The sequence below is a fragment of the Vigna angularis genome, chromosome 1 (genome assembly GCF_016808095.1).
Source record: "Vigna angularis cultivar LongXiaoDou No.4 chromosome 1, ASM1680809v1, whole genome shotgun sequence".
Classification (NCBI taxonomy): domain Eukaryota; kingdom Viridiplantae; phylum Streptophyta; class Magnoliopsida; order Fabales; family Fabaceae; genus Vigna; species Vigna angularis.
Genome location: NC_068970.1, coordinates 17,711,329 through 17,726,016, shown reverse-complemented (window position 1 = coordinate 17,726,016; position 14,688 = coordinate 17,711,329). Strand labels below are relative to the sequence as shown.

Below are 14,688 nucleotides of genomic sequence, written 5' to 3'. Positions count from 1 at the left end.
TCTCTCTTTCTCTATTTTCTTGTGCTTAATTAATTAATTAATTAATTCTTTATTTATTTGTTTATTTATTTATCTCTCTCTAAAGAAAGAAAAGCTAGCCCACTATCTCTTCCTTCGTTGCTTTTTCTCACACTTTCATATTTTTTCCATCTTTTGTCAGAGAGAATTCTATTCTAAGCATCACCTAGCTAGCTCACGACCCTACTAGATTTTTCAAGCTACTCACCAACAAAACTCATCTCAGTCAATCTCCCGTCCCCTCCCTCCCCACCCATTTTTCAATAACATCCAATTAACCTTCCACACTCCATTACATTAAGCTAAACCCCAACCAATTCAAACTATATATCCTTCATTTCTAACCATCCCATCAAATATATATTAAAAATCTTTTCCGCAATTAAATATTTTAATTTATTAACTTATCTTATAAATAACTTCCTTTAATATAATTTCGTTTCTATATATGTTAGATTGGGTGACAACTAAACCCCTTGAGCTCCACTATGTATTTTTTTTTTATATATATATTTAGAAAAATTAACCTAGTTTGTAAGGTAAGTAGAATCTATCGAAATTTGACCAAGTTCTTCCCCCAATCATTCCCCAACAGTGCCCCAATTCCCACTGTTAAAAACACGTTTGGTCTGGTGGTGCTGAGAAGCAGCTAAGCTGAGCTACCTAAGAGAGTCACATTGTTTATTGATGTGGGTTAAATGGATACCTTGTTTAGGCTAGTAAGTTTTCAACAGCAACAACACCATCATCAACCACAACCCGATCCATCCCTCAACTCCACCACCAGCAGAACTTCTAGCAGTTCCAGATCCTCCAGACAAAACTACTACCATTACTCCCACCAAGAAGACGAAGAATGCTTCAACTTTTACATGGATGAAGAAGACTTGTCCTCGTCTTCTTCCAGACACTACTACCCTTACCACAACGTATCCACCACCACCACCACCACCACCACAGCCAACACCTTCAGCACCACCGCCAACACCGATTACTCCTACTCCTTCTCTCCCACCCCTCCCCTCCCCGACTTCAACTTCCAATTCTCCCCCAACTGGTCCCACAACCTCCTCCTCGAAACCGCACGCGCCTTCGCCGACAACAATAGCACTCGCCTCCACCAGCTCCTCTGGATGCTCAACGAACTCAGCTCCCCATACGGCGACACCGATCAAAAACTCGCGGCGTATTTCCTCCAAGCCCTGTTCAGCCGCGTCACCGACGCGGGAGACCGAACCTACCGAACCTTGGCCTCCGCATCGGATAAAACATGCTCCTTTGAGTCAACGAGGAAGACGGTGTTGAAATTCCAAGAAGTCAGCCCCTGGACAACTTTCGGACACGTGGCGTCCAACGGCGCCATCTTAGAAGCCTTAGAAGGAAACCCCAAATTGCACATACTTGACATCAGCAACACCTATTGCACTCAATGGCCAACCCTTCTGGAGGCATTGGCAACTCGAACCGACGAAACTCCGCACCTCAGGTTAACCACAGTCGTCACCGGGAGAACCGGTAACTCCGTGCAGCGCGTCATGAAGGAAATCGGAACAAGAATGGAGAAGTTCGCGCGACTCATGGGCGTTCCGTTCAAGTTCAACGTCGTTCATCACGCCGGCGATCTCTCCGACCTCAATTTCTCTCAACTCAACCTCAAAGACGACGAGGCCCTGGCTATCAACTGCGTGAACGCGCTGCATTCGGTTTCCCCGGCGGGGAACGGCCGCGACGCGTTTATATCGTCGCTGCAAGGGTTGCAGCCGAGGATCGTGACGGTGGTGGAGGAGGAGGCGGATTTGGACGTGGGAATCGAGGGCTACGAGTTCGTGAGAGGTTTCGAGGAGTGTTTAAGGTGGTTTAGGGTTTACTTCGAGGCGCTGGACGAGAGTTTCGCCAAGACGTGCAACGAGAGGCTTATGCTGGAGCGCGCGGCAGGGAGGGCTGTGGTGGACCTGGTGGCGTGTTCGCCAGCGGATTCGCTGGAGCGTCGGGAGACGGCGGCGCGGTGGGGGACGCGGCTGCATGGGGGAGGGCTAAGCGCGGTGCCGTTCAGCGAAGAGGTTTGCGACGACGTTAGGGCGCTGTTGAGGAGGTACAAGGAGGGTTGGTCGATGGTACCGTGCTCCGACACCGGAATATTCCTTTCGTGGAAGGAAACTCCGGTGGTGTGGGCCAGTGCATGGAGGCCTTAACGTAAACTCACGCTTGATGATGATCGTGTCGCAATCGTATCATGTGGCTGGCTTTGACATGGATGAATGCCTCGCACGTGTGCTTGGTTTTTTTGGCACGTGCGCAAGGATGATGGAGTTTTCTTTCAGTGTTAATTATTGGGCTTTATTTATTTACTTCCTCTTTTGTTTTTTTGGTTAAATATATAAGTTTGGTAAGACACCGGGATTCATGGGCGTTTGCTTGCGTTAAAAAGGAACTAAGTAAATTATTTTTTTGTTAACATTTTATGATTGATTTTTTGTTTACCAAACAATATATAGCTTGTGGCTTTCCATCCATCCATATTTGTATGAACTATATATATATATATATATATATATATATATATATATATATAATATAAAGTAATTGATTGACATGGTTTTCGTCTCATATATGGATCATCCATAACTCGTAAAAATAATTTCTTTCCTTTTTCAGCCTTAAAAGAGGAGACACAAAAGTCGTAAATTTCAGAAAATTATCAGTGGGCTTCCCTTATGAACCATATAAAATGTTCGTATTTCACATTCGTCCATATATAGTTTCGTCCCAAGTTTTATCACTTTCGTGGTTTACTCGGATGGTGGTTTTAAGACATCAGTAAGTTTGAAGAATAAAAAATATTTACTATTAAATCACAAATATCCTATAATGAGCGTGAGAATCTTGAATCTTATTGACTTAGTTGAGGAAGAGGTTTCTTTACAGGTGGTTCTGGTCCCAATTTGAGCAGAGATAAGGTCCATAAATGTTTGTGTTCACAGCTAGCTCACTGCAAAAACTGAAGCTCGGGAATACTCTTACTTACTACAAATAGAATATATTGTGTTTTATACAACATTGAATATATGATATTAAAGTGGTTTAACCCAGCATAATGATGATAAAATTTGTCTATAAGATAAAAGTGATGTGGAAATAAGGAAGCAAGCATGCATGATATGTGTATAATCTTTAGGAGTTTAAAAGTAATAATGAAGGTTTGAGATTTTGGGGGCCACACCGAATCTTAGGAGTTAGCATGGTACCTTGAGTTAGGTTATAGTTTGTGGAATCCATTGAAAGGCGTACAGTAATAGTGGCTTTAAGGGTTTTGCACTAGTGGCCTGCACGTTATGTCTAAGATGCATACTCTTCTTTTTCTTTCTTTTTTTCCCATTCTATCAATCTTAGACTCTAAAGCGTATTATCATTTTTACATTTCACAAACATTTCAGCTTTTAGTCTCTTATGCCCCCACATAAGCTTCAACTTTTTCACGAAGGGACGGGTTAAGGGTTGATATATAGGAGTGTCTTTTGCCCATGAAACCACATATCTATACATTGTAAGTATAATATTGGGTTCATCTTTTTAGGTTTGTGTATCTTAAACTTCTATTGATGGTACTTGCCCCCTCCAAGTTGTAACATACCACAAGCATCCTCCTTTTGCACCTTTTTCCCGGTTGAGTTATAAAAAAATGTGGATCTGCTTTTGTTCAGTGTTTATTTAAAGAGTGTTTGATGCTGGCCCATACCTTCTACATGTTTAAGCTTTACTCTCCTTTTTCTATATAATTGACAACGACCACTTTACGCCTTTTATGTTTTAATGGGACCATCTTCAAGTGGAAAGAAACCCAACTTAAGCTCAATTTTCCAATGCACACTACTTCAGGATTTTGTCCCTCTGTCTGTGTTTTCCATTTTCAAACAAAAACCCTACCTCTTCTTTCCGACAATAATACAATACTTTATGTTGCTAATTTTCAGTAACACAAGATAATGAATACCAAAGAAAATTGGGATTGATGTGACATATCCTACTTGTTTTTGGATCATATTTTGTTATGGCTTTATGCAGAGGAAGAGTCCACAGCAGATCTAGGGCCGGTCACTCTGAAACACCTTATAGGTTTCCGCATAACTAGGCCCACTATCAGGTCTGTCTAAAATCATCTCAACATAACGTATCCTTGTTTCGTAAAATTTGGCCCAAATTCTTTTGTCAAAGGGAAACCAATCAATAATGTTTGTAGAACTTATCACCAATGACGGAGCATATTTGGCACCAAAATAAAAACACAAAAAATGTATTTAAACCCTTAATATATTAATTTCTTTTTGGTAGAAAAATTTTAAGCTGATCCATCTGGATAAAAATCGTTAAACAACAAATAAAAGCTTGAGCCGATTTCCAACTTCTTTATGGGAAATTCTTACTTCATAATCCTCCCATTTATGGAGGGAGTCAATAAAAAAATTAAAAATAATTTCATAGTAAAAATAGTTAAACTTCTAAGCAACACATAAATATTAAAAATGGAGAAAAATACTCATAAAAAAATTATGACTAAGAATGTTTATATGAGCTTACAAATAATTTAAAATTTTTCACATATCTAATATCTAATATATATTTAAGTGTAACACTTAAAGTAATAATTAATGAAACTTTTCTTACATAGTTAGATATATTATATAAAGACTTTAACAAGTACTCGAAACACTTCAAGTTTCCAACTTCAGGAGTATTCATCCTCTTTTAGTCGAGTAAGGATTATGATTGCAGAAGACATTTTGACACTCAAGCTAGCAAAATATATTAACAAACAATAAATGTTATTACTAATGGACATAACTAGTTACTTCTTAAATTGTGTTATTTATATTATTTATGGGTTTCTTACCTTAATCACATTGAGTGGTCTGACTCATGTGTCTAATCACATTGAATAGTCTTTAGTTAATCAAACTGATTAGTTAAATAATCATACCTAATCGCAAGCTTAAGTCAACTTAGTTAACATTTTACACATGTTGGTTCCGGTTGTCTGTTACTTATTCAACCAAGTTATCTAAATGTTGGGTTATACTATAAGGACTGAATATATCTAGTTATGAAAAGTCATGAAAGAAATATTTTTTTTTTTACTGTAACTGACCAAATTTTCTTGTGATTATAAGGATTCAGTATACTAAATGTACTTGGACACATATAATATACAAATAAATTATGACAATGAAAAAATTATCTCATTTTTTTTTAAAATAACAAGTCTATTATCTAAACTCTATTTAAAATTCAAAATTCATAAAATACCATAATTTTAAAAATTCTCCTTCAAGATGTCAAGAAAATTCTGAGCTTTAACTTCAAACTGTTTTCATCATAATCATTTAATTTAACTTCTCCTTTCTTGTACAAATAACATTGATTGTTTGACAAATGAGAAAAAAAAAACAAGAACTTTCAACTTTTCCTTGGTAGTGAAAGACTCTGGAAAATGGAAAACATCATTATGTTTTTTGCTCAAAAAGGAAAATACCTCTCATTGTTTCACTACTTCTCATTAAAATCTTGTACATGAAACTTGTCATTGCCTATGCAAAAGTGAGACTTTATATATGACTATACTCTGTAGCTTAAAAAAGATAAACAATTGAGTGCTTGCTATTGATTGGTTTTGTTTTTTAAGCATTATTGTGCAAAAGTGTCTTGCAACAATTCTATACTCATCATTCCAATGTTATGGTGAAAATATGGTATTTAAATTGAAAAATATAGTTTATTTGTATTTGTACCAATTTGTACCAAAAATATAGTATTTATACTAAACTTACTGATACAGAAATTGAAAAGACATGTGGTGATAATGATTCATGTGGACATTGAAAGTTGGTGAAGACTGGAGTAATTAGAATAACCAAATGACTAGTTATATTAAAAAACATGCAAGCTTTTAAATAAACATATATCATCAAATGTGTTAAAAATCAACTTACATTATCGTCCAATGTAAGATGTTGATTGTGGAATCGATATATGCGAAAATTTACATTGATTTAGTTTTTGAAGAGTTATTATACAAAAATGTCTTCCAATAATTTTGTACTTATCATTCCAATAGTTAATGGTGAAAGCTAAGATATTTAAATTGACCCGATGAAGTTTATTTTAAAATCTCAGTTTATAAAATGTTGTGGAAATTTGTAGAAATTCTAAGCCATAAAACTATGACAATAAGCTTTAATATAAGCAATAGTAAACTGTCCTCTTAATATATAAATGTAAATTAGAGTAAGAGATGTTACATAAACCTTAATATATTAAACCTAAGTTTTTCTGTATTATTCATAAAGCATTACAACAATTAACAAAAAATATTTTGTAAAATAAAAATATAGAAACTGTGACATCCGGGCACTGACGAGGGCGGGGAGTGACGCCGGTGCAAGAGGCATGGTGCAGGGGGCACAGACAAGGAGCGGCTCCTAGCAGTTTCGGGTGGAAGGGGTACATGGACGAATCGAACATACACCGGAATGAGAGGGATCTGGAGACTGTATAGGTATGAGACTATACGGTTGAAGGATAGCTTAAAGAGATTGATTTGGCTACTCATATCACCAAATGCATTTGCTTTTCGGTAGCCTAACTCATAAGAACTCCATAGTTAAGCGTGCTTAGCTTGGAGTAATTCTGGGATGAGTGACCTTCTGGGAAGTTTTCCCGGAAAGTGTGCGAGTGAGGACAAAGCACACTGGAAAGCCTGGTGGTGATCTGTGGAGACAGTCGATGGTCTCTATGAGTTGTCGGGGCGTTACAGATACAAGAGAAATCACGGAGAAAATAGATATATGAAAAGTAAAGAAAGATAGCAGCAACACTTTATAAGCGAGCATGTAAGAGTAAGTTCACAGCTAAACTAAAATTTCTAAAATTCCTAACCTATTGTTAAATTACTTAAAATTTAAAGTAACCAACCAAAACAAGTCAAAATATATAAAAATGTCATCAATAACAAAATCATTAGAGGTATTTCAGAAAAAGGTCATGAGGTAGCTGATCAACCATGCTTGATTATTACACTTACAACCTTTTTAGGCAAAATTCGTATGTCAGTCTAAGTTTCTTTCATGTTCTCTTGAGACTGAAATTTCTGTCAAAGTTCTCAAAAGAGTTAGTGAATTTTCTATCAAGCATGGAACTAGGTAAGATATACAGTGAGTCTTCATTTATGAAAAGCTAAAAGTTTACATATGATATTATGGAACATAGATACAATGCCAAGATAACAAGTGACAAATTAATCCATATTGTATACCCAGTGGAAAACTATCATTTATCTAATATAGGATTTTGATTGAATGATATTTTCAGTCTTTAAAAACGTACATTTTTTTAAGTTAGTCCTTGAAGGTTAAATAAAAAATAAATAAAAAGTTTAAAGAGTAACTTTCATTTTTCATCTTCAACCAATTATCTTCTTCTCTCACCTTCTTTTCACCTTACATTTATGGACTACATTATACTTAAATAATATCATACATGGATTAAATTTCATTTTAATGATAACATATAGGCATCTACACGAAATTAAAAGTGAATGTGAGAAATGAAAATTACTTTCATGAACTTTAATCTCATTTATTTAAATTCTAGGAAAAAAATGAAAATAATTCACACTTTCAAGGACTAAGTTGATCACTCTACCTGTTATTTTCATATTAACTTGTTTGAACATTAAACAATGAATAAAAGATGAATATAAAGTATAACCTAAGGTATACGAAATATGTTTAATAGAAATGGTAATAAGAGACTCTTTAACACTCGTTCTGACAGACCTGTTATTATTTCTTAACATTTATCGAAAACTATAAAATCACAAGTAAGATTCATTAAACAGGTGAGACGCACAATTTTTGGTGAGCTCTAGCAAATTTATTCTATACAGCAAAGAATGTGTACTAAAAAAAAGTATGTTGGAGAGTGAGTTACTATATTTCTGGTATCTGTAAAGTCTGAAGAATCAGTACTTGTTTGATGATCACAAATGTACAACAATGTCTATGAAGAAAAGAAAAGAAATGTTCAACAAAAAAAAAACCAAATTACTTAAATGTGCTCCAGCCCTGAGGCAGCCTCCATTTTCTGTGCCAATAGATAGAAACTCTTGACCATAGTGGTAATCTAGAAATGTACTCTGAGGAATGATGAGTAGGTCCTTCCACTATCAAAGGCAACCAAACATATCTTGAGTCCCTTAAGTCCGATGGATTCCATCTATCAGCCATGAAAATAAATGAACCTGAGAAGCCAGGTAGGGGAAGCACAAAAGTGCTTTGAGCAAGAAAGGTAGCAATTCGAAACATTTTGTTCCCTCCAACACATGGATTTCCCAATGTTTCCCAAGGCCCCAGGATTGACTCAGCTGCATGAGCCAGAGCTTCATTTGGGGCCCATCCCGTGCATCCTGATGTGATCATGTAATATGTACCCTGGTGTTTGAACACAGCTGGTGCTTCTCTGCGCTGTCCCACAAAAACTCTTCTCATGACAGGCATCAAGTTCAGATAATCCTCAGTCATGGGTCCAATGTGTAGTACGTTGTTTTCTTCAGAGGAGTAGATAAGGTATGCCACACCATCCTCATCCTTGAAAACTGTCATATCCCTGCTTTCATATCCGTGGGGTCTTTGGCTACCAAGATATTCAAATGGACCATCAGGTGTATCACTAATTGCTATGCCAACAGCAGCTTTTGTATAATTGGCATCGTCAATGTGCATCCACATGACATACTTTCTGGTTTTGTCGTTGAAAATTACTTTTGGCCTCTCAAGCACATTAGACTTGTACAGGTCGTGGGTTCCATTCATTTCCTCAGCAGCCAATACAATACCTTCATTTTTCCATGTCCACAAGTCCTTAGAAGAATAGCAACCAACTCCTATAATGTCCACCTGATGCAGAGAAAGAGAGATAAAGGCTACATTTTTGTCCCCAGGGTATGCAGCTGAGTATCACATACATGTTTGGTTGGGGAAAATAGACACCCTTGAGTAGGCTCATATCATAGTAATAACATCATTATTCTCCCAAAACTGACTTGGAAACAGTTATCTATAAATCTTTCAGCAATCAAGAATATGTTAATTTTTTTTATCAGCATCAAGAATATCTTAATGTTGAAGAAACAAGGTTACTTCATGTTCATAAAGTATAGGATAGAAGGCAAAATCTGTAAGTATAATTGGCAGTGGACTTGGGACCGAAACACCCTGCAACAAACTCACCAGTGCTACCGTTTAGAATAATAAAAAAAAATTCTTAAGTCATTTGATGCCGAAACAAAAGTTTACATTGGGCATTCCATATATTAAAATTCTATTGACATGTGGAAGGTCCAAAGAGCCAACATGTTTTCGTTTTTTTCTTTTTTCAATGCAATGCCATGTAAAATCATCTTACAGCTGTATAAGAACTCAAAGGGATTGGAGAATTTAGGAGAAACAAGTTTTTGTTGATCATCAGAATTTGAGAAAACTTGCATGTCTTGACAGTAAAAACACATTGTTGAGAAAAATAACCTATATTCAGTGGATTTCTCAGCCTTGATGGGACATATAAGCTATGATATAATGAAAGGAATTGGAAGCCCAAGATGGGTAAAGATAAGCTATGGAAATTTCAGTCAAGGCAGAAGGTCTCATCTTGGGAATGTACTAATTATTTTCAGTCACACAAGACTTGACAGAGATTTATTTTCTCTTTTAGTGTAGTGACTAATTAGTTAACTAACATCCTCCAAGGACAGCCAGTTGAGACGTTGTGCACACTTTGAAATCCAAATGGGGCTACCAGGCAAGGCGCATTTGATGGTGATTGTGTTCACTGCGAGGTGGACAAATTGTCTAACACAATTTGGGCTGGTTCATTGCCTCGAAAGTGTAAGAAACAAACAGTGGTGCATTCCGGTATGGTATTTCTATGCCCACCTCTGTCATCTGAGTTTGTTTTAAGGATATTAAGGCCTAAATCTTAGTATGTTTCATGTTTTTGGTAAAAGCTATCAGCATATTATTATGTTAGTATTTTCATTTGATTCAAGCTTAAAAGATTACAAGAATATGGAAATACTATTCCAACGTTGACATCTAAAGAAGTAAATTGGCATATGAAACACAGAATTTCCCTGCTAAAAGGCCTCAATAATGATGATATTAAGAATGTTAGAAGTAAAGTTGTAAATAAAAGGCCCCTTCTTAAACAAAAACAATAACCACAACAAACTATTAAATACATGTCTAAACAGGTTGCTAGGGGCAAAGAAGGATCAATGCATATGCCGAACTCAAATGTGTATCTTTAATTTGTCACCAACATAACAGAAGCTAGCCGTTAACAACCATTAAATTTATTTCATGAAATGACAAACACTAAATAAACCCCCATAAGCATCAGTTTGATTATGGGCTAATGGTTAAAACAATAACATTTTTCAATTAAAATAACTTACCCGGGCAGCTCCTCTCTTGTGAGCACGGTATGTGAGCCCATCTTTATATTCACCATACCAATAGTATGTGTTTGATCTTTCATCATATAGAATGCCCCCTCCATGAGCTTGAATAGGATTTCTATCGGTATCCAACCAAATTCTCCCAGGGTAATAGTAATAGCTATCGTTCCCGGTGACCTTTACTGGATCAATAGCACTATTGTTACCAGGAAAGAAAACATGTCTCAGTCGTGAATCTTCATCCAAGAATTCATCAACCAGTGGAGTTACCCGCTTATGCCTGCGTTTTGCAGCCCGAGGGGACCTCTTCCCCTTTTGTGGAGGAAGTTGGATGATTTCCTCTTCCACTTGTTGGAGTTCACGAAATTGAGGATGATTAGTCACACGCAGTTGCACCTCTCTACCTTCCCCATGTTTGTGGTGAATATTGGAATACAGATGAAACAAAAGTAGGCATCCTAACAAGCTCCATATCACAGCTGATGCAGAATAGCATCTGCTCCCTGCATTGCAACGTAAAGTAGTTGGTTTCCTGTATAGGTTCCTCATCCTCATTTTCTCTTCCTTTTTAGTATCTTCAAAATCATGCTGGAAATTGCAATTAACAAAATGCAACCTATTAACAAGTCACAAAAATCTGCTTTACATGCAATGAGTAATGAGAACATATGAAAATCGTAAAATAAAACACTTTATAATTGGGTTTCTGCCCTTGCTGTGTACTTAACACATTAAAATAAATGTCTCGTGTGTGATAAATATATATAGTAGTTTGATAACAGAATATAAGGACATGCTGGACAATGTTTGAATGGAGAGAGACAGGACTAGGCAAAAGTTTGGTGAAAGGAGGTATTGTTTGATGAAGAAATAAGCTACTTGATGAAAACATTATACATGTGTGTGAAAGGAAATTGAAGCAAACTCTATCTCTGCCTATGAATGTATATAAAGAGAGGCATAAGAAAGAAAGAAAGGAAAGAGACACGTAAAAGTTTCAGTTCTTCATAGCAAGTTCTTCTAGATTTTAGGCATTAATTTTAATCTCGGACAAAAGGTTAAAACTTGGATTCATTATATTTGTAAACCTTCGAATTCTCAATATCCCTATTTGATGGTTCCGATACGAAAAGTTTGGAACCGAATCCTCTGCAGTCGAAAAGTTAGTGAGAATAGCATGTATGTTCATCGCAATAAGAGATTGCCAGTAGCGCTAAAAGCTGATTTTACAGAAGCCACCTTACTTGTTTCTCTGTTTTGCTACTGAATCAAATTATTTCAAAATTCTGACCTTAATCACATTAAATTCATCATTTTAACCTTTACAAGGTGAAAAGGGTTTCATCAAAAGATCGTACGAGGATAATGCAGGGTAGAATGCGAGATTCCGATAAGAATAAGAGTTCAACACTGTTCTCCACAGACTCAATTTAAAAAACAAAACAAGAAATTGAAACTAGAAAACAAAGCTAAATGTGGTTGAAGTAGAACACTCACTCACCTGGAACAAGCCGAACTATGGAAGTAGCAAAATGGCCCGACATGAGGTTCTCTTGTTTTTTACAGACACATTGAGTAATAATAGATAGGGTGAATCCAGTACTTTGCGGTCCAAAAAGAAGGAAATTAAGAAGACGAAGTCGTCGTTGCGAAGTTAACTTGGGGCGCTATTTGGATCTGAGTTTACGACGTTGACTTTACAACCACCGAAACCAAAGATACCCTTGTGTTGCTGTGCCTTTTGTCCTTTAGTTATAACAGCTATCTATGAATCTAGCTTACTGTTCTTCCACTTCTTCCCATGTTTAATCAACCACAGTACTATCATCACACACACAACACGGTTTGCCACATATCAGCATTTAATTTAGATTCAGTACCATCTATACTTTACTTTGACATGCACCACCCTGTACTTTCACCATATTTTTAATCAAGTCTTTATAATTTCAAAACTTATACTAAGGTTGTCATTGTTTTAAAACATTTTTAATTAAAACAGTTCAATTTCTCGACATAATGTTTGTCGCATACAATTTTACATTGTAATTTTTTTTATCAGTTTCCTTACTTTTATTTCTCTTTACAAAAATTTCTTCTTCGAAAATAGTTATTTCCAATCTTTTAAAACCCCTAAATCACAATACATCTATAAATAATATAAATGAAGGAGCACAAAAAGCAAGTTTTTGACAAAAATTGAAAACAAAAAGAAACTAAAACTTAGCTCAAAGAGGGAAAATAAAATGCATTTGTGGCTTCTACAAATACAAATGTGTGGCACTTCCTATATCCGTGACGCGTGAGACTTCCTATTATAAACCATATACACTTAATCTTTCTGTGTAGCAACCACCCACACCTTTCTTTTTCTGTTTCTTTCTCAATCTTTCATTCCTACACCAAATTTCTTAATATCTTTGGCGATTAAAACAGAAGAAAACCAATGTTGTCCAATCCATTGCCGAAAGTGTGGTCTAAGTGTGATATAGTCTTAGCTTTAATTTGTTTCCATCACCTTTTGTGTCCAGTACATTATTATTCCTTTATGTTTTCTTTATTTGTTTGTTTGTAATTTTGCCTTTATATGGACATTATTATTGCTTATCCAGGACATCACCGTGTATATATTTTTGCTCACATTGGGACAATGATAATAACACAACTTTGCCTTATGCTTGTCTTATTTTCTCCTTTTATGGTATGAGAGCATGCACCTTGAGTTCTGCTGATATCCATTTCCTGCTACCATGGCAACAATTTTACGTTATTCGTTCTCAAATTTTGCTCATTGATCTTTACCCTCTGTTAACAAGGTTTTCGTCTATGGTTATTCAGAATGAGCGACAACATGCCGCTGCGATCTCACCTCTTGATGCACCAAATGAATTTGTCAATAATTTTTCCAACATGCCTTCTTCAAGTAACGCCATTGACACACTTTTTTTATTGGGAAAACTCGCAATGGCGCCCAAGTTCAACAACCTGAATCTTTAAAAGTGTGTGTATTGTAAGAGAACAGGACACACGGTTGACGATTGCTATAACAAACATGGTTATCCCTTGGAAATCCACGATACCCAGGCCGCCCATGCTTTCACAACTCCAACAGAGGTACCTCCTCTATCAACCATAATTTCACCACTGATGTTCAACCCTCTCTACCACAATCCTTTATGGAGAGCTAACATGATCAACTTGTTGACCTGGAGAGCTAACATGAGTAGAAAAATATTATTGATAATGCTCCAAATATGGTTAAATTATTTTTTTGTGATGTTTAAATGTTTTTGTTTTTGATGAAATTAACCAATGGATAAACCTGTAAAAATGCATATACGGTAGAACTTAGATTCTTAAACGATTGTAATGTTAAGAAAGGTTAACTCTATGTGTATTTCTTTATATAAATAAGTCTGATATTTTTTCCATGTTAGAGTATTCATTTGTTGATAATCAACCAAGAAGGTCAAAGACGACTATATATTGATGATAAAAGAAGAAGATAAACATCTTAAAGAGTTTTAATGATGACTCATGCAAAAATGGTGAAGACTTAAAAAATGTTTAGATTCAAGAGATACATTGAAGATTGAAGAATTTAGTTGTTGAAGTCTTATAATCTGCGTATTTTATTTAAATTAAATGGTCAAGAGTTAAAAGACATAACTTAAACAACAAAACATTTAGGAAAAATTTTATTTTTCATAAAATACTCAATGATAATTGATTATTACTATTGATAATCGATTATCCAAATTAAATTCAACTTTTCACAAAATACTATTTGATAATCGATTATCACCTTCTGGTAATCGATTATTACATCGAGAAAAAAGTTTTTTGAAAAGTTTTTGTGATAATCAATTATCATTTGATATAATTGATTATCAACAACAACTGCAACCTAACTCTTCGATTTTTTTTACCTAATTTTCAAAAGTAAAAGTCTATATGTTTTGGCTTAACCTAGTTTCTAAAAAAACATTTTTCAGTAAGAGGTTTAAAGTTGTGACTACTACAGAAATCCTCTATGTTTGTGAAAAGAGACTTTGAAAAACCTAGTGTGGATAAAACAATAACTTTCACCAAGTGGGTTCTTGTGTGATTGAGTGTTGTCGTTGTTGCTGAGAGAAGTTGTTCATCCTTTTTATGATTTAAAG

General features: G+C 35.6%; 2 protein-coding genes across 4 annotated transcripts; one reads left to right on the top strand and one right to left on the bottom strand.

Annotated features, from left to right (window-relative positions):
• The first annotated feature begins 243 nt into the window (after positions 1-243).
• On the top strand, positions 244-2,529 carry LOC108333889 (protein SHORT-ROOT). The gene has a single exon (XM_017569385.2). It carries the CDS (start codon positions 717-719, stop codon positions 2,208-2,210), a length of 1,494 nt encoding a protein of 497 aa, XP_017424874.1. The 5' UTR covers positions 244-716; the 3' UTR covers positions 2,211-2,529.
• Positions 2,530-7,983: 5,454 nt separating this feature from the next.
• Positions 7,984-12,361, bottom strand: LOC108323261 (uncharacterized). 3 transcript variants are annotated; one of them, XM_017555672.2, is made up of 3 exons: positions 12,027-12,361; positions 10,523-11,141; positions 7,984-8,966 (listed from the first exon to the last, which is right to left on the bottom strand). In XM_017555672.2, the coding sequence occupies exons 2-3, from the start codon at positions 11,078-11,080 to the stop codon at positions 8,115-8,117; spliced, it is 1,410 nt and encodes a 469-aa protein (XP_017411161.1). In that variant the 5' UTR covers positions 11,081-11,141; positions 12,027-12,361; the 3' UTR covers positions 7,984-8,114. The 3 variants fall into 3 exon arrangements, with proteins under 3 accessions (XP_017411161.1, XP_017411151.1, XP_017411171.1); XM_017555662.2 differs by having other exon boundaries at positions 10,523-11,113; XM_017555682.2 differs by having other exon boundaries at positions 10,523-11,028.
• Between the last annotated feature and the right edge of the window lie 2,327 nt (positions 12,362-14,688).

What these genes read in the sequence shown, in the direction of transcription:
- LOC108323261 (XM_017555672.2), bottom strand. Translation starts at nt 11,080, where the DNA reads ATGAGGATGAGGAACCTATACAGGAAACCAACTACTTTACGTTGCAAT. An exon ending in ACAAGAGAGGAGCTGCCCGG is followed by an intron (nt 8,967 to 10,522) that starts GTAAGTTATTTT and finishes TCTCTGCATCAG; the next exon opens with GTGGACATTATAGGAGTTGG.
- LOC108333889 (XM_017569385.2), top strand. Translation starts at nt 717, where the DNA reads ATGGATACCTTGTTTAGGCTAGTAAGTTTTCAACAGCAACAACACCAT.